Source organism: Oryzias latipes, chromosome 5 (genome assembly GCF_053564925.1).
Source record: "Oryzias latipes strain Hd-rR chromosome 5, Olatipes_Hd-rR_3.1".
Classification (NCBI taxonomy): Eukaryota; Metazoa; Chordata; class Actinopteri; order Beloniformes; family Adrianichthyidae; genus Oryzias; species Oryzias latipes.
The window spans coordinates 4,965,717-4,984,205 of record NC_136241.1 but is presented as its reverse complement, the minus strand read 5'-3'; the positions used below and the strand labels follow the sequence as shown (position 1 = coordinate 4,984,205).

General features: G+C 43.2%; 1 protein-coding gene and 1 long non-coding RNA gene across 3 annotated transcripts; one reads left to right on the top strand and one right to left on the bottom strand.

Annotated features, from left to right (window-relative positions):
• On the bottom strand, positions 1-18,149 carry pfkfb4b (6-phosphofructo-2-kinase/fructose-2,6-biphosphatase 4b). Of its 2 annotated transcripts, XM_004068487.4 has the most exons (15): positions 17,847-18,045; positions 5,730-5,924; positions 4,701-4,817; positions 4,518-4,614; positions 4,366-4,432; positions 4,181-4,255; positions 4,041-4,097; positions 3,764-3,885; positions 3,479-3,686; positions 3,244-3,390; positions 3,060-3,164; positions 2,849-2,978; positions 2,705-2,767; positions 2,549-2,613; positions 1-851 (listed from the first exon to the last, which is right to left on the bottom strand). In XM_004068487.4, exons 1-15 carry the CDS (start codon positions 17,887-17,889, stop codon positions 792-794), a joined length of 1,551 nt encoding a protein of 516 aa, XP_004068535.1. In that variant the 5' UTR covers positions 17,890-18,045; the 3' UTR covers positions 1-791. The 2 variants fall into 2 exon arrangements, with proteins under 2 accessions (XP_004068535.1, XP_011472962.1); XM_011474660.4 differs by lacking the exon at positions 5,730-5,924 and having other exon boundaries at positions 17,847-18,149.
• LOC144992106 (uncharacterized) lies at positions 6,051-6,351 on the top strand. Its single transcript, XR_013655903.1, has 2 exons — positions 6,051-6,178; positions 6,286-6,351. It is a non-coding gene; the product is annotated as an uncharacterized LOC144992106 (long non-coding RNA).
• Positions 18,150-18,489: the final 340 nt, after the last annotated feature.

The following is an 18,489-nucleotide window of genomic DNA, read 5'->3' as shown; positions in this document are numbered from 1 at the left end:
TTTTGTTTTAATCAACAAAAATATTTCACGTTTATTTACTTTCACAGCTGCAGACAGAAATGCTGTTTACATTTAGCTCAAACACACACAATGGAGGGAAAAGCATCGCGTAAAAAACTGGTGGTTTTAATTTGATTTGGCAGATTAAAAAAAGTATTGATCATAGTACCTGAGATGACATGCGGACACAGATTTATCCTAGCTTGTTATCAACGTCACCTAAAGACACGAGCCACACCAGAACTACCACGGTTTGGGTTATAGCACTTGTTTATTTGATTTAAAAAAAAAAAGACATGATTGTTATTTTCATTTTTCTTTCATTTCTGACATTTCTTTTTTATTGCTGGAATGTTGATGAGTAATTGCTTCTACATGCACCATGTGGAATCTCTCCTTGTGCATGTTTTTTAGTTTTTCCTTCAATATTTATCACCAAAAAACAAACAAATGTTTGGAAACGATATTTTGATTTGTTTTCTGGAGATTTTCACACTCATCAAAAAAAGAAACATCTTCTTAAACACAGTGTGAGGGGAGACGACTCACGCTAGGCTAAATATCAAGTAGATTTCAAGTGTTACAGTAGAAAAGACTTCACACCACAATGTAACAGTTGATCCACGCGTTTGAAATACTGGCGTTCCGCGCTGCAGTGTAGGTGGCCACAAACGACAGTGAAACGTCTTGACAGGATACCCCTGCTGGAGATGAGCGAGTCTCTGCGGTGCCGCCCGCCGCCGCCGCCGCGCCCGGAGGCCTACACGGAGTGTGGCAGTTTGTGAGGAGACCTAGAGGTGAGCTGGGACCGTCTGCAGAGCGTCTTCTGTGCTGCGCTGCGTCGTCACGTTCTGGAAAATGTCATTACAACAAAAAAATAAAGGTTTAATCTCAAAACAATAAATCATTGGAAGAGTGGGTTAAACTTTCACACCACCAAATTGTGCACATTAACCCTTGTGCTATCCTGTGGGGTCTAGATGACCCCACCCTTCCATTGACGTGTTCTCCCTACCATGACAAAGAGCACTGTCTAGTGGGTCTAGATGACCCCACTCCCAATGTTAAAGTGCCTAGGATAGCACAAGGGTTACAACTCCTGTTGATACTATTGAACATTACTGGAGTACTGCTGAACGCTCTAGAGGTGGAGGCTTCGCAGAGAGAACATGCAGACCATAGGTTCCAAAAGGGTCTCTCACTTGACACAGAGCTACAACCAGACACTCCTCTACAGCTGTTTTTCCACATTTCTTGACCTGAGGTCCACATTTTCTTTGGTAAATGGCAATTGGCGTATACTTGTATAGCGCTTTACAGTCACAGACTCATTCACCAATGCACACACACACACATTCACGCACTGGTGGTGGCTCCGCTGCCAAACACAGGCGCCCACCTCCCACCAGAGGCAAGGTGGGGTTCAGTGTCTTGCCCAAGGACACTTTGACTCATGGGCGTGCAAGGCGGGAATTGAACCTGCAACCTTAAATGAAATCATCTTTCATGGCACGCACAGTGTACTCTGGTTGAAAAACACTGGATTGTGGTTGAAGCAAAATGATTCTTTTCTGCTCTATTATTTTTTCAAAGTCAACAATCGCTACATTTGATGCTGCTCCTTGTTTTTGGAGTTTAAATAAATTCTTCTACAAATATCTTTACATATTTATGAGTATAGAATTACTTTACTCTGCTATCCTAGGCACGTTCACATTGGGAGTTGGGTCATCTAGACCCACTAGACAGTGCTCTGAACCTTTTTTCTTCAATGATTTGTGATCTTCACTGGTGTCCATGGATTACATGAAATCTTTCCACCTTTGTCATGGTAGGAGAACACGTCAATGGAAGGGTGGGGTCATCTAAGATAGCACAAGGGATAAGGGAGAAGTTTTACCCATTTAATGCACTTGAAGCAACACAAATTTAGTAGTTTTGTTTGGCTTTTGCAAGAAATCCAAGTCACACAGTGAAGCAAAACTCACCAGGTACAGTTTAGCACGTAAATATATTTACATTTAAGAAAATTACCACTCAGAAAAATACTTCAAAATCTGTTTTTTGCTGTTTTCACCACAATCAGTGGAGAAGAAGTCAAACTAGACAAAAAGTATCAGTGTTTTAGAAACAAAATGTGTGTTTATTCCTATATTGAAAGAGTTTTTTTTGTCCACAAAGAGACATGTTTTGGTACAGAGCTTTATTTATTGAACACATACAGCTGAGGGATTTGTCCCGAAATCCACTTTCGGGATTTTCTTCTAACAAAAACTCAAAATGAAGTGTTAAGGTTGTTTTGTGAGTGTGTGGAGAACATCTTGACGTTTGTATTCACAGAGTGACTTGAACAGTCCCGCATGTGGCCGACAGCCAGGCCAGCCTGTAACGGCAGCAGACGTGACGGGCCTCTCAACGAGGCCTGAAACACAGGCTCTCTGTCTGCTGGGTTATCAGAGCAGCGTCTCCATGGAGACTTCACAGGTGACACTGTTGAACACACGTGACGTTAAGCATCGTCTGTGTGACGCCTCCGGGTGCCGTTTACCTGAGGTCTCTCCCTGTGTGTGTTCACGGACTCCACACCTAAATACATGGACTCCACCTGACAACCTGAAGGTGAACGACAGGAAGAGAATTCAAGCGTTTGCCAAGAGGACAGCCATGACGGTGGTTTCTACAGACGGAGTGAGGCTAAACTCACCGTAAGCGATGGGGGTCAGCTTCAGCACGGTGTGCAAGGGACACTTGAGATAAGGCAACTCATCTGTGGTGAAAGACACATTTCAGTGCAGAAGGACTTCACCGTATGGAAAATGCAGACAGATCGTCGGCGACTTCTCCTCACCTGCAGTTTTGTCGAGGAAGTATGCCAGCAGACAGCGCATGACAGCTTGGTGACAAATGACCAGCACGTTCTCCTGCCTCTCCAGCTCCATGATCACAGGCTCCAGGCGCTGCACCAAGTCTTCATATGACTGACAGATGAATACACAGCCCATTCAACATTTGAACCACTCGCCAATTACATTGGTTGAAGAAGGAGGAGTGGAATTCACCTCTCCTTTTGGATAGCGGTAGCGGTATTTGTCCTGATCTCTCATTGCAAACTCCTGTGGATAATGCTCCTGGATCTCCTCGTACATCATTTCTTCACACACACCCTTCGTAAGTAAAGCAGAAGGTGTTTGTGGATTTCACAGCGACATTTGAAACACACATGGAGGTCAGAAGTGGACATACGGCGTCGATTTCATTCAAAGCTTTCCACTGTTCGTATGGGACTCCGAGGCACTCTGCAGTCTGGATGGTTCTTTTCATCTGGCTGGTCCAAACCTTCAGGTCTTTGATTTTCTGTTCGTCGATAAAATTCCTCAAACGCTTGGCAAACTGTTTCACAAACACAACACCATACTTAGCTCTTTGAAAGATGCGGAAACTGCTATTGACCTTAGCAGCGTTTTAGTACAAAACGCACATCTTTTCCTCTGGGAGACAAGCCAGAGTCTCCGCCAATACGCCCTTTGATGTTGAGGTCACTCTCGCCGTGGCGGCACAGGTAGATTGAGCGTGGAGTGATGTGGATGTTCATTAGATAGTAGACGATTCTGCTTTGGATGTGGTCAGCAACGCGGTTCACCAGGTACTGACGGCCCACGTCTATGATCTTTATGTACGACACATTCCTGTGATGTAGAAGATGACATGGAGCATGAGGACATACGAGCAGATCCACCTCAACAAATCCCTCTTGGGTCCTCACCTGTCCAGATCCTCATCCAGAGGCTGGTATGAGGACTCATAGCACTTTATCCTTTTCATAAAGTCCTCCAAAGCCTCTTCTGGGTTGCAGTTTTTGTAGTCTGGGTTTCCCAGCTTGACTTGCTGTAGTGAAACCGAGAGAGAGAGCACAGCGGAACAAATCACTGCAGAACACTTCCAAACGCCTAACTCACACTGGAGCTGTGACGGTGTGGGATTTTTGATCACCGCTGTGATGCGGTTATCATCACAATAATTTAAACCAAAAGCATGTTTACCACAATGTTTTCTGCAATGACATCTGGATCTTCACAAACAGACTCCACGAAAAAAACCTACATAAAGAAGAAAACATGATAAAAAAAAAACCTGAAGGTCATCAAGCAAATGTGTCACAAAGTTCAAAACACTGTCCTACTTTGAACCCATTCTGCTCAGCAAAGTTGATAATGGTGTTTCTTCTTTCCCTTGTTGTGTTTGTTGCATCAAACACCTTAAAGCAGCAAAAAAATACAAATTAAAAATGTGGAATCTCCACACATTTCTGCATCATAATTCATGGCCCCAGCATGCAGACGACAGGAGAGCTGATAAAGGACTGACCGCAACATGGCCTCCTTCCACGCTGAGGTACTGGCAGACGTCATTAAGCGCCGACGTAGCACAATGCCTGCGAGGAGACAGAAGGAAAACATTTTTGAATCCCAAAATGTTGTGCTGAGGCGTCTGTTGGTCAAACTGTCATTTGAACTCACCGTCTAATTTTCAAGCCCTCTTCGTTATCTGGACGGAAAAACTCAAAAGACTTGTAGATCTTCAAACACTCCCTCCGATAGTCTCCCACATTAAACTCTGTTGACAGGAGACAGACGGTTACATGTCAAGCTCAGGCCGCATCTGCTGCTGGTTCCAAACGGATTCTGAGATGTGGGCTGGACCTTTGGTCGCTACTCCAATCCAGTTCAAGTAACGAGTCAGCTTTTTAGAAATGTAAGTCTTCCCTCGTGCAGGAAGTCCCACGGTGACAATCAGGGTCGGACAGTTGGTCATACAAACTGGAAGAGAGACAGACAGGATATTTTAATGATGAAATTTGATGAATACACTTTTCAATCAAAAGGCAATTAAGCTGGCATTTTGGCAAGTCTGAACAGGTTCCCTTCATGACCCGCTGTTGCATAATGTTCTGAAGAGAGCAGAGATGCGGTAATTACTGAACCCTGCATGGATGAAGAACTGAGAACGTGTTCAGAGGAGAGAATTCTGTACAACAGCTAACCAGGAGCACAAGCCCGGTCATTAAGAGCAGCATGGTTGAACATCTGCCAGGTCCAAGCCTACTAATGTTAAGGCAAGTCCACAGTTAAGTCAAGCTGGTAAATGCTGATGGTGGTGTCAGTAAGAGCATTAAATATGACATTTCTGACATATCAAATAGATTGATTTGTACGTTGAAGTAACCAGGTGACTACTGTTTTCTTTCTCCTATAGGAGCCATAAATCCGTAAACCTGCTTTCCATGAAATGTAATTCCACTGTTTCTGGGTGTAGATGTGTGTCTGTGGAAGTCGGTCCCCGCATGCGCACATTTGCAGGACAAAGGCTGCTGACTCTCAGAACCTAACTTTACAAAAGAGGGAAGCGTCCCAAATGTCCCCGAGGTGCGGGGACCCGGTTACTGCCATGCTAGTGAGCACACCGGCAGCTTTCTGCCCATTTAAACGTGTCCGTAAGGAGGCAGAAAACCCTTAAGGCCGAGCAGATGGACCCCGGGAGCTGCGCCGTCTCTCTCCAAGCATCACCTCTCCAAATGTCCACGCGCTCGAGCGTCGTTACCGTAAACAAGTTGAAAATGATGCAACACTTTCGGGATGCAGCCGAGCTGCCGCGCTGGTTCACCCAGACGAACGGAGGTCCGGGAGGACTGCCTCCCCGTCTCCATCCTTTTGGCGCATTCGGCGTCTTACCCCGTCTGTGCGCAATGTGGCCGTTCTTGTGGGGCATCCAGATCTTCTGCAGCGGGTTCTGGGTGAGCTCCCGCGGGTGACCCTCAAACAAGAACTCCTCGTTGTCCAGCATCCCGGCTCCCGGGTCGTTGCCGTTTCCCTCCCGATAACCCACGGAGACGGTGGGCTTCATCTCTGCTAGTCTGATGAGGAGGGCTGGAGGGGCGGATGTCTTATATCAGCTGAGAAGCAGCAGTTTTCTTGTTACCGTAAAAACCGGAGGAGGCGCGCAACGACAGCGGGAAGGAACAACAACAACAACAACACGTCTGCACGGCGGATAAACACTTGACCGAGAAGACAAAAACACTTTTATTTCTAACAAAACAATAACAACAAGTATTTAAAGCAACGTTAACTTAAAAAAACCTTCCAGTGGCCAAAGAAACACGTCTTAGTATTTTAATTTGGTAACGCTTTTACTTTGACAAAACAAGTCAAGTCATCTTATTTTTCTATATTTGATTTCTAATAAATTCTTTTATTGATATGTGATTTTTATTTTATTTTTTTACAGTTTGAGAAAACTTCTGTCCACATTTTACGGTGAGTAAAAGGGCGAGCAGATGCTGGAGAAAAACAACGGCCTGCTGGCTCACATGCACTACGCATGGGCAGCGAATGCAGCAGAGAAACTGACCAATAGGAGCAGAGAACACCCGGCCAGCAGCCAATCGGAGAAGCGGAAGAGGGAATGGCAGGCATGCTCCCTGAGAGAAGCTCCTTGTGCACGAGTGAATGAAAATCCCTAAGTCTTGACTTTTGCAAGACCCTGTCACGGGCACCGAAGAGTTAAACCCACGCGTGGACCAGACGGATGTTTTTCAACAGCCTTCAACACCCCCCTCCACGACAGAACATTCTGTCCTTTGCGGTGTAAAGCTGTTTGACAGACCCTCTTCTCAGTGAGAGATGCAAGAAAAACAACTTTACCTTCGTTCTGTACGTGTAACTCAAGTGTTAAAAACTATGAACTAAATGGTAAATATATTAATTTAAATGGAAAATAATGGAGATCTGATATTTTTACAGGTTTAAATATACTTTAAACCACTAAACTCTAAAAAAATAAAAGTAACAAAATATAGATACAATCCCATCAATGTGACAGAACAGAGAATCCAGCAATGATGAAAAATGAACAAATGCGTTGCGTCCAATGTGATGTGCTGCATAGATGGCACCAGATGGCGCTATATGCACGCGCGTTTAAAAGGCACGTGATCAACACCATCCTTCACCGTTTGTCACTTCCAGAACAAACAGCAAAGAACCCAAAACCTGGTTCATGAGGTCAGGCTTTCTGCACAGCAGCCAGCTCCCCTTCTGCCTTTTACAGGTCAGAACTGCTGCACATTTCCTCTATGATGGTATTTGTCCCTTTTATCCCTTGTTCTTGTTTGTTTCCTTAAATTCACACTGTCTTCTCATGGACAGATTATGTGGCGTTCATTCAAAATATAGTTTCAAAAACTTTTAACACCAACAAGGTCCCACTTTTAAGCTCCGTTTGAGTGTTTAATGTTGTACAGCTTGTTGAATCGTTACTGTGCAGAATTTGATTCAGCTTTAGGATAAGGATTCAGAGAAATTGTGCGATTAAAGTAAATGTGCAACAAAACTGTAAATCACATCAGGATTCTGTCATCCTAACTCTGTAGTATTGTTTCTACCAGAAAACAGAAATGCTCGCAAGTCCAGGCCAGTTTTCTATTAAAAGTGAGCGTTCTGTCATCATTTTAATGCTTTAAAACTTTGACTGACCATGTGACCATGTGAACTGAGTGACTCCTCCCCCCTGGCGCTCCTTCAGAAAATTACCCGCCATAGATTTATTGAGAAATAAACAGCTATTATCATATTTTCCGCACTATAAGACGCACTAAAAAGCCTCTGTTTTTTCATAGAATGACAGCGTGCATTGTAATCCGGAATGCCTTTTTATTTGGATTAATTCTGGTTGTGCTTAATGATGCAGAAGCAATTTCGAGAAGTACACGGCGCTCTGTCAAAATGTCTGTCAGTCTTTTTTTACGCGTTGCAAACAAGTTTATGTGTTTTGAAACTAGCTAACGCAGTCTCGTGGTATCAGACCATTACCTATTAGTAACACATTGACGTGTTACTGAAACATAAGGGGCTCCCTTCTGACTCTTGTTTTCCACTTCAACCTCCGACCACTAGATGGCAGCAGAGCACACAGAGCCTCTTTGAGCACAAAACCACAGGAAGACCTGGGGGGTATTCCAGAAAGCAGGTTCTGCTAGCTCCCACGGTAAGTTTGAGGCTAAGGAAGTTGATAACCTCAGCTTTCGGTTCCAGAAATGGAGGTATGTTTCAGGGCATGTCAAGTTGCCACGGCAACTCATGCTCTGAACATAACCTGGTCTGGAGCAGGTTTAGTTGAAGCTTAGTTTGTTTTCAGAGAGGTGAAACAGCATGGCGTGTCCATTTGAAGATGATTTAGTGGATGAAAAAGTTCAGATAATACTTTTTCCACCGTGAGAAGGTGATAAGACCACATATGGATGTTGAAAAGATAAACTTTTTTACTTTGATCTAACTTAATTATTTGATTCAGTTAAGATAAATCATTTTTTTGTAAGGTCACCTTAAAAATTACACGTAGTTTTCAGACAGTTATTTTCCTTTCGTTCAAATTAATTCAATTAAGTAGGTGTAACTTTGGTGCTGCTGTTAGATCGGCACCGCAAGGGATTCTGGGATATCATTCCCTTTGCCTGTCTGGACGGATTTGGGTTTAAGTGTGGGTTTTTTACAAAATGTGTTTAGTTGTATAGCTGTTTTACCGTGTTTCACCGTGTTTTGCCGAGCTATTTTGTCCTACTATGCTTAAGTCTCTGCACCATGAGTGGGAGTAAAGTAGAGGATGATGAGTCTATATAGCACCTCTACCACCCAAACCTGTTATGACAGTGATGGAATATTCTGTGATGAATTTTTGCACTCCGTGCATTTTTTTCCGTTCTTTTATTGTTATAAAAATGAGCATATCTGCCGGCTCAAACTTTCCGTTCTTTTTATTGTTATAAAAATGAGCATATCTGCCGGCTCAAACTTAGACATATGAAAGTTCAAGAAATATAAGTAATTAAGATGGAAAAAAGATTAATGGAGTAATGTGACATTTAGTTAGATAAATACGTAAATTTGAGTTGTATAAACAATTATTGAGTTTGAATAAATATAACTAAATTATCTTTCAGCCGTGTTACTTTTTTGATGGACTTATAATTTCTATCCGCCGTCATTAAAATCTCAGACTCCGTCTCACTTCCGTCTCAAGTGTCGCGCTTTCTTTTTTTTTTTTCTCCACGCGTTTCCATGGTGACTCCAGAAATCGGCGATCTATTGAGAATGTCTTTATGTACCGTGCATTAACCCAGGGTTACCAAGTCGAGCGTAATTACGCCAACTCATATCCGGTCTTTTGGAACCGACATACCCCGAGTAAAGAAGTTCAGGCGGATTTCAGCCAGAGTTCAGGCTTAAAGTCAGGCTAGTTTAAACATGCTTCCTGGAATACCCCCCTGGACTAGAGGCAGCTTGTTTTGTTGTTATGAGACATGCAGGTATGCATAGTTGTAATACCTAAAATGGCCACTAGATGGACCATGACAACGGATGAGCACAGGTAGTCCAGAAACCAGCTTTCTTAATTACCTATAAGGGGTTTAGGAAAAAATCGATTTGGCAAAATATCGCAATAGTTCATTTGGTGATACTTGTATTCAAAAATGCTGCCAGGATGATATTTTTTTAAATTATTTCCGAGCGTCCTTCAGTGTATGACCCTTGTTTTCCACTTCACCCTCCAACAACTACCTGGCAGCAGAGAACATGGAGCCTTTTAGAGCAGCACCACACCACACAAAATAACAGGAAGACTGCAGCCAGAGGCCGCTTGTTTCGTTGTCATGAGACATGAACTACATTGTTTTTAATTGGGATGGATACCAAACAGAAACTCTGAGCCATGTTGCTGCCAGTAACATATAAAAACGTGGATTGCTGGGATTTTTAGCAGCTCAGATAAAAATGAGTTAGGCACGGCATCGGCTAAAATGCTATCGGCAAAGCGGGCCAAAGTTCTGTAGAACCTCCCAGCAACAGATTCTAGTTTAGCGACCTGATGGATCAGAGGGGATGTGTATATATATAGCATACGCTCTGAAAAAAAGGCTGCTATCATGGCGAGGAGCGTTAGCAGTTACTTCCGTGTGTGAGAAGCGTGGCTGCAAAGGTGCAGCAGAGCAGACTGATATGTAAACAAAGCAGCTTCTTTGTCACATAAAGCAACTTTCCTTCGTTCTTTTATGCTGACTCATCATCACACTTTATTGTTTCTGGAGAGAATCAGTGCCCCCCCCCCCTTTATTTTTGAAGCACCATGCAGGTTCCTGGAACGTGTAACCCTTGTGCTATCCTAGGCACTTTATCATTGGGAGTTGGGTCATCTAGACCCACTAGACAGTGCTCTGAATCTTTTTTCCTCAATGATTTGTGATCTTCACTGGTGTCCATGGATTACATGAAATCTTTCCACCTTTATCCACCTTTGTCATGGTAGGGAGAACACGTCAATGTAAGGGGGGGGTCATCTAAGATAGCACAAGGTTTAAAAGTACCGGAGAAGCTACATTAATGTTAAAGTGCCTAGGATAGCACAAGGGTTACGCAATATTGAAAATAAACAGCATTTTATGTCCCCAATAGAAGCTTGTTGGTTGAGGCACATTCATTCTTTGTTTTTTCTTATGCTGAAAAATATTTTGTTGTGGAAATCTGAAAATGTTGACTGTTCCCTTTCTATATTTTTAGTTACCAAAATAAAAGCACTATGAATTTGCTTTGGTAAACGCAACTTATAGATGAGATCCAGTTGCAGTGCTTAACATTGTGATCATTAAATAAACTGAATTTGACCATTTTATTACAGTGGAAGACATTAAAATTCTGGTAGAGTTTTTTCAAAGTCACTTTTTTTTAAAAAAAAAAGAAAGAAAATATGTTTCGGTAAAATATCGGGATACATATCGTATCGCCAGACTCTTGCCAATAAACACACCCCTATTACCTATGCCAAGGATATTTTGTTTTCATCACGATCTGTCTCTAGGTCTGTTATTAACTTGTTTCAAGAGGTTTGGAGACATTTTCACAATTTGTTTTAGAAAATGGTAGAAATGGGTCAAGGAACACTTGATTATTGGGAGTGATTCAAGATATGAATTAAAATGAATTCATGATGAAATAAAGAAAGAAAAAAAGATCACCCTGCAGATCCAGGATTATTTTTTTCAAGGAGTCCTCTTTCATACAATGATCACATATTTCTATTTATTCTGAAAAAATGATAAAGACCGCAAGGTTGTAATTATCAGCAGTGAAGAAAGACTGGGACTGAAAGGGTTAATCCTGGAGCTTTGCTGCAGAGCTAATAGGAGGACTTTTTCTGGATTACATCACTCCCCCACATTAGCATATTGTAACACTAGTTAACTAGCTGACAATTAGTTCTTTACTGAACTAGTAAAGTGAATAGTGACTTTTATTTACAGATGACTAGTGGACTTGCAAGACAATATTTTGCTTACAAACTAACAAGTGGGCTTTTTGCACTAGTTAAGAAGTGCACTTTTAAAAACATGACTAGTCAACTAGTTGTACTTTTAGCTTTACTGGTCAGGTTTCACACAGCCTGATATCAAGGATTGACTGACGTAAAGGCTTGCTATAGCTATCAGTCAAACAATGTTGGGAGTTACAGAGTTACAGGCACTGTGAAAACTAGTGGAGCTAACATGGCCATCGCGTAGCGTGCCACAAACTGGTACTAGAGTCCCCGTCAACACAGTCTGACTGCCGTACGGACTCATCTCTGACTTTGGAAACAAACCATCAATCACTGCTTACGGACGCCGTCTAGCTCCAACAATGCGGCATCCATATAAGTAGATTGAACTGAATTGACTTTGTTTGGTTGTAGCCGGAAAGAAAACCATTTTCTATGGGTGATGTCACAATAGCTGCGGCTACATGTGCAAAATATCTTTGATCGGATCAAAGCTCGGATTAGAATTGAACTGTTTTTTGAAAAACTTCATCCGATTATATTAAGTGTTTACATACGCCACACTTTTGATCGGCAAAAATCCTTTGGACATGTGCATAACTCTTTAAAAATACAGAAAATGGTCGTGGAAAAAGAAATGATGAGTTCTGTTGTAAGCAAACAAAGCTGCGACATAGAACGAGCTGATCTTCTAAATGTGCTTTCATTATTGTTATGATTATTATTAAGGGCCTATTAGCTTATAATGTTTTTAATCCGTGCGGCCCCTCCTTTATTCTTGGCCGAACAAACCCGGAAAAAGCAGGGTTAGGATTAGATTAATACAATCCAACAACATTTAGCCTTGAATGCAGTTAAAATCTGTGCGGTCAATGCTGCAATGTGCATCTTAGCTGTACGTAAATATGTGGGAAGAACATCAGACTTCCTTTTTTCTCTGGACACGACTGGAAACACACATCCACGTGATTGTTTACACGGTTTCTCAGGACTGAGCGGCATTTCTGTGTTGAAGAGCTGCCTCCGTTAGCTCACACGCCGTCCCAAAGCCGCTCCTCTGCTCGGAGACACAAATCTCCCGGGAGACATGGTTCTCTTGAGTCACACAGAGCGGCCGGACGGACTGCGTTCCAAAGCCTCCTCCATAACAAAGAACCCTCCCCTGCCCGCAAACACGAAGCTACAAGTCCGGCTGCTCTGCCCAGAGACATGGAGCTGCGTGGAGCAGGTCCTGTTCGTGCTCCAAAGCCTCCTCTGGAGCGCCACACTGTCTATGCATGACGTAAAACCAGCGTAGTAATGACCCACGATCGGAAGAAACTGTTTACATGCACCACGATTGATCAACAATCAGCATAACCTACATATCTCTATTGGAAAGAAATTTTGATCCGAATGAGTCTGATCGGGGAAGAGTATTTTGAACAGCGTGTTTACATGACGCACTTTTAGGAGTTCTTTTGATTACTTTTGTCCACTGACTCATTTTAATTCTAAGAAACAGTGAATGTTCTGGACGCAGAAAAAAGCTAAAAGGTCTTTCTGTAGCATCTCCAATGAAACAACAGCAGAAAGTTCACAAGGCGCCTCAAGTCCAAAGTCTCTGAATGGGAGACTGAAGCGTGACTGAAGTCCAAGTCTGCACGTCTGCCACCAAACAAAAACCATCAAGGCAATAAAATATTTGTGTTTATCCCTAAACATTCCTATTTATTAGACTTAAAAAAAAACAGATGTTACAGTTTCAGCAGACTTTCAGCACTGAGACCGACTTATCAGTCATTTAAACCAATCAAGTGTTTCTTGAGTTAATCAACTTTATCACTGGACAGGAAACCAGATTTTTTTCCCCTTGATTCCTGAATTTATTTAAAGTTACAAAAAAGAAAATTCTGCTTTGAAGTAGGTAATTCTGGAGCTTTCGCAGCTTTACTGGGAAATAAAACTCCTGGCTAGAAAAAGAGATCTCAGGAGAAAAGAGAGGGTTGATAGGAAATGTGGCCCTAAAACTGACTGACCTGCCTGTTTCTGTTCCTAGGGAGGGGAAGGAAAAATCTGCAAATGACAAGATGGTGCATCTTACAGAAAAACAGTTTGGAAATGAAGACCTTGCTTTTTTACAGTGGTCCTGAAGCGCAAATCACTGAAGGCAACAACAATTTGAAAAACTGCAAACAAACAATGGGAAAACCTTGTATTTTACAAATCAAAATGTAATGTTACAAAATGAAACAAAGTAAGAAACTGGTGAGTATCAAAGGTCATCCCTGATTGGATGATGATGTTTGTTCCACCTTTTCAACAGGACGTTACTTGTCATGGCGGTATCTACAGACAGAGATCATTCTTTAAGCCTCTGGCCACGCCCACTGCAAACGTTCAGTGGTTGATCAATCAACGCATCACCACAGTTTAGGGAAACCATCCTTCTGCTTTCCCTCGTCTTCAAAGCTCAAACGTCATCATCCAATCAGCGATATCCCACAATGCCTACCTTTTCCAGGTTCTTTGTTTCATTCTTTAACCCTCTAATTGGATTTCTGGAAATTTTCCTTTTTCCTGAAATGACTTTTCTTTACGTTTTGATTTCTAAAATAAAATGCTGTTGTTTGCTTTTCTTTTTTAATTGCCGTCGTCATCTGTAACCCTTGTGCCATCCTAGGCACTTTAACATTGGGAGTTGGGTCATCTAGACCCACTAGACCAGGGGTCGGCAACCTTTTTTACTCCAACAGCCATTTGGGACCGCCCCTAGTAAAAACAAAGCACTCGGAGCCACAACCCGTTTTGACATCATTATATATATTATGCATGTATATATTATTCAAAGGTGCTCATTACTCGATCGCGATCGACCTGTCGATCTTCAATGACATGAGTGTACATCTCGGGCCAGAAAAGATTTAAAAAAAAGTACTTCTTTAAAATCCACCAGCCAATCAAAATCCTCACTGAGAAGTACGGATTTGATTGACATGGAGATTGGCCAATCGGACATCGTCTGAAGTAGGCCTGCACAATATACCGCAAATTTATCGTTATCGCGACATTAAGCTGTGCAATATGCATACCGCAAAAGACGGCGAAAATCGCAATAAATGTTTACCTTAAATGTGCTAAAACAATCTCATGGCAGCTTGAAATATTGAACAAATGACATAAATGCCTTTAAGCATTTAACCAATCAGAAGGACCTGTTTACGTTGTTGATCAATCAGATGAGCCCTTTTATGTTTGATGTTTGCCTCCTACGTCGACGAGGGTCATTTGGAGTATAATTTTTAAACTGTTGCAGTGAAATGGAAATTATGTTTTTGGTTGTTTTGCTATTTGTTTATATACCGTGAATTATATCGTTATCGCAATATTAATCACCAATATTGCGAGTTTTCCTCATATCGTGCAGCCCTAGTCTGAAGCATACGTCGCTGCAAATGCACATTATGTTCTTTAAAAGATGATACCGCGGCCGCGTGTGGGAGGAACTACTGGTTCTGGTCTGATCGCTGCATGGAGCGATGTGTTATCAGGATTATTATTTTAAAGAGTTCTACTTGGTAATCATGTTTCCATGTTTGAGTTCATAAAATCATCCCAGGGAAAGCCTCTGCTTCAACTCCCGCAGGGAAAGCTGCGTCTCAATCTGACGCTTTGAAGCCCCTCCTCCGCCCTTTACCTGCTTTTCCTCTCTACCTGTTCACCTGTTCATATCCTCTGCAGATGAGATTTGTTTCCCCCGCGCCCCTCAGTGTGTCCTACACAGAGAGCGCTAAATACGATAGTCAGGGCGCTTCAGCGCAGCACAAGGATGAAAGAGCCGGACGCAGGTTATAGTGGGGATAGAGCGGGTTAAGAAAATGAATGGAAGAAGGCGGCCTGCTGAAGAAATATTCAATATTGTACACATTTTATTTTTAGTCTGAACTATCTTTTATTTAAAAAAATCTTTCATTTTATCAGTCCAGTACGAAAAAAAACATCAACAAAAGATGTGTTGGGCGGTTTTTGGCTGGGTCTGGCGGTTTTCAGATGACTTTTGGGCTGGAAAACTGTGACTCTATCTGGCAACGCTGGCACAAACTCTCTGTCATCAGCGAGTTGGTCTCTGCCCCGCAGCACATCAAGTTCCCGGCAGAAGATCAGAGTGTTTATTGAAGCCGCCCTGCGTGTCTCCTCCTGCTATCAGCTCTGCAGGTCCCGCCCGATAAATACGAGCTCATTACGAAGCTGTTTTACTCGCGCTTCGTACAGAGCCATCAGCGCCTTTGAAATGCCATGAAAAATGAACAAACTAAAATAAAATTTTATTTTTATAAAATACTCATTATTTTCCAAAGTCACAGGGAGCCATAACAGATGGATGAAAGAGCCACATGTGGCTCCGGAGCCATGGGTTGCCGACCCCTGCACTAGACAGTGCGGTGAACCTTTTTTCTTCAATGATTTGTGATCTTCACTGGTGTCCATGGATTACATGAAATCTTTCCACCTTTATCCACCTTTGTCAAGGTAGGGAGAACACGTCAGTGTAAGGGTGGGGTCATCTAAGATAGCACAAGGGCTAATGTGTTTTTTACGTTGAGTGATGTTGTTGATGTGATTTGCTCATCAGGGCCACCATATTTGTTCTATAGATTTCATATTTTACATAATGCATAAAGACAGCAATCACAAATGCATTGAGGATGTAAAGAAAAACATTCAGATGCATCATGCTCTAAGCATTTCTTTTCCAGAGATGTGGTTTAGTCATGCTGACAGACCATAATGAACGGGTATCGGGACCTCTATTGGTGGCGAGGGACACAGAGTCCAAGGGCACGTTCCTCTGTCTTTTTGTTTCTTGTCTTTGTAACACGACCATTTCTACCCGTTACAGTTTCCATTGATTCAACTTACATAGATAAGGAATCTAAGAAATGCTCTGCAGATGGCACTGCCCGAGCCTCTGCATGACAGATTCAAGTGTACACAATGTACAGTAACCTTAAAACATTTACATTGTTAACAAAAACAAGCCTAAGACAACTGCTAATGCTTTGCTCAGAGCTGCTAAATAAGAAATGCAGAATGACGGCGGCCTGCATATGCACTGCACAGCCTGCCTGGGAGCTCCAATGTAAGCGAGCGGGTGAACTTTCCCCTACATAAGGCAGACACAGGGAAGGGAGGGCCAGAAGAGGAGGAGGAGGAGCATGGAGAGAAGGAGAAAGCATGTAAACAAGGGCAAAAGGAAGTGATTTATAGCCACGCTTCTGCTCGATTGGACAAATAAATGTATAAAATGAAGGCTTTGGGACTGCAGAGACGGCAAAGACCTCCATCAGACATGGGATTTACTCCTCCCATGCCATGGAGGAGCAGATGCAAGGATGACGGCGTCTGCTGCACCCACTGCATCCACAACACTCACGGGCGTAAAGATGCTCCCATTCTGTGCATGACACTGGCGTGTGGCATCAGGGCAGCTCTATGATTAGTTCATTGCCTAGACATTTTAAATGATAAAAAATACCCCCCCCCTCCCTCCAAGAAAACATGCAGCTCTCCCCATGTTCTTATACCTGCAGACCGCCTGCAGACCTTTAAACCACTTGAGTCCATCTGTCTGCACAATGCATGCAGACAGCACAGCAGAAAACGTTATGACTCATTCAATGACATAACAGACAGCAAGGCTGGGCGGTAGTAAACATCTATGCAGCACCTGTGCAGATGGGGGCATCAAACAGGTACACGAGGAAGAGGAGGAAGAAGCTGTCACACCTGGATCCTGAACCCCACACAAACAATGCTGGCTGTCCAGCTGTCCCTTCAGCCCCCGCAGCACGTGCTCAGAGGAAAATGACCCCCCTCAGCGGGTGCTAATGGCGTAAGGTACTGCAGACCCAACAGTCTCTTTTAGGCAACATATGAAAATAATTCAACTCAGACAATTAACATGGGACTTCCTGAAGAAGAAGAAGCCCTCCAGTCCTACACACACGAAACACAACTGTTGTGTAGTGTTTGGGGGCATTGTGGTTCCCCAACAGTCTACTACACTCAGTTAATTGTTTAAAACATGTACTAACTTTTGTAAAGTCTTGTTATCAGCCTCGTGCTCCGTGTTTTAGGTGTGTGTTCGGTTATAACGCAGTCATGTGTGGATAGTGTGTTGTTGTTGTTGTTGTTGTGAGGCTCTCCTCCTGTCAGCTGCTGAGAGGATTTGGTAGCAGTAGCCTGGCTTAGCTGCAGAAAGGAGACTGCAACTGTCGAAGGAAAAAAAAAAACCGCGAGCGACTTCACAGCCGTGAAACCCACGGCGCTTCCGTGGGTTTGCCCTGCGTGTCCTCCTGTCAGCTCCGAGGCGAGCCTACGTGACTGACAGACTTGTTTACCTCACAGCCTGCTAGCCCAGCAGCCCTAAACAGCGCGTGCGAAAGAGTCGAACGGTCCGAAAGAGCGAGACGGGGCCGCGTGACGTGGAGTTCGGGACTCACCTGTGTTGTCCCGCGTGTTTCTCGGGCGGCAGCAGCCCCTCATGGTCCCCCAGTTAAAGCCCTCTTCTGCCAGGAGCGCGAGCGTACACCGCAGCGAGCGCGCGGACGGCAATGAATGAAGTGGGTGAACGCTGAGCGCGCACTCAGCGCCGCGAGTGCACGTGCGCGCGCTGCCTCATTTCCATGTCGCACGTACAGTGAGGTTCATGTCAAGCTCTGAAAGTTGTGGAGGCGGGGCCGAGCCACGCGCACATTTGGATCTGTTGGGGTTTTGTCACAGTGGCGCCTCCAGCCTTTGTGATCGCTGTCCACTCTACACATCAGTCAAAGCTTTGTTGTTGCCAAAAACACTGTAAGAAGAGGTGGTTTTTTTAAGTTGTTTTTTTTTTTTTTTTTTTGTCTCATCTAAATCTTCCTTCCTTCTCAGTCTGCGGACACAGCTTTTATTTTGAAAGAGCAGACGTCTCCAAACTCACTGCTGGTTTCCAGTCTCAGGTTCTGGACATGTCTCGTGAAATCTCCTTGTCTGAATTTTAAGCTTGACCCCAAAGGCACCACTCTATTTGGGAGCTATATATATATATATATAGATCTTCTGGTTTTGGAATACGCTGAAACAAAAGCTATTCTAGCTCCCAAATAT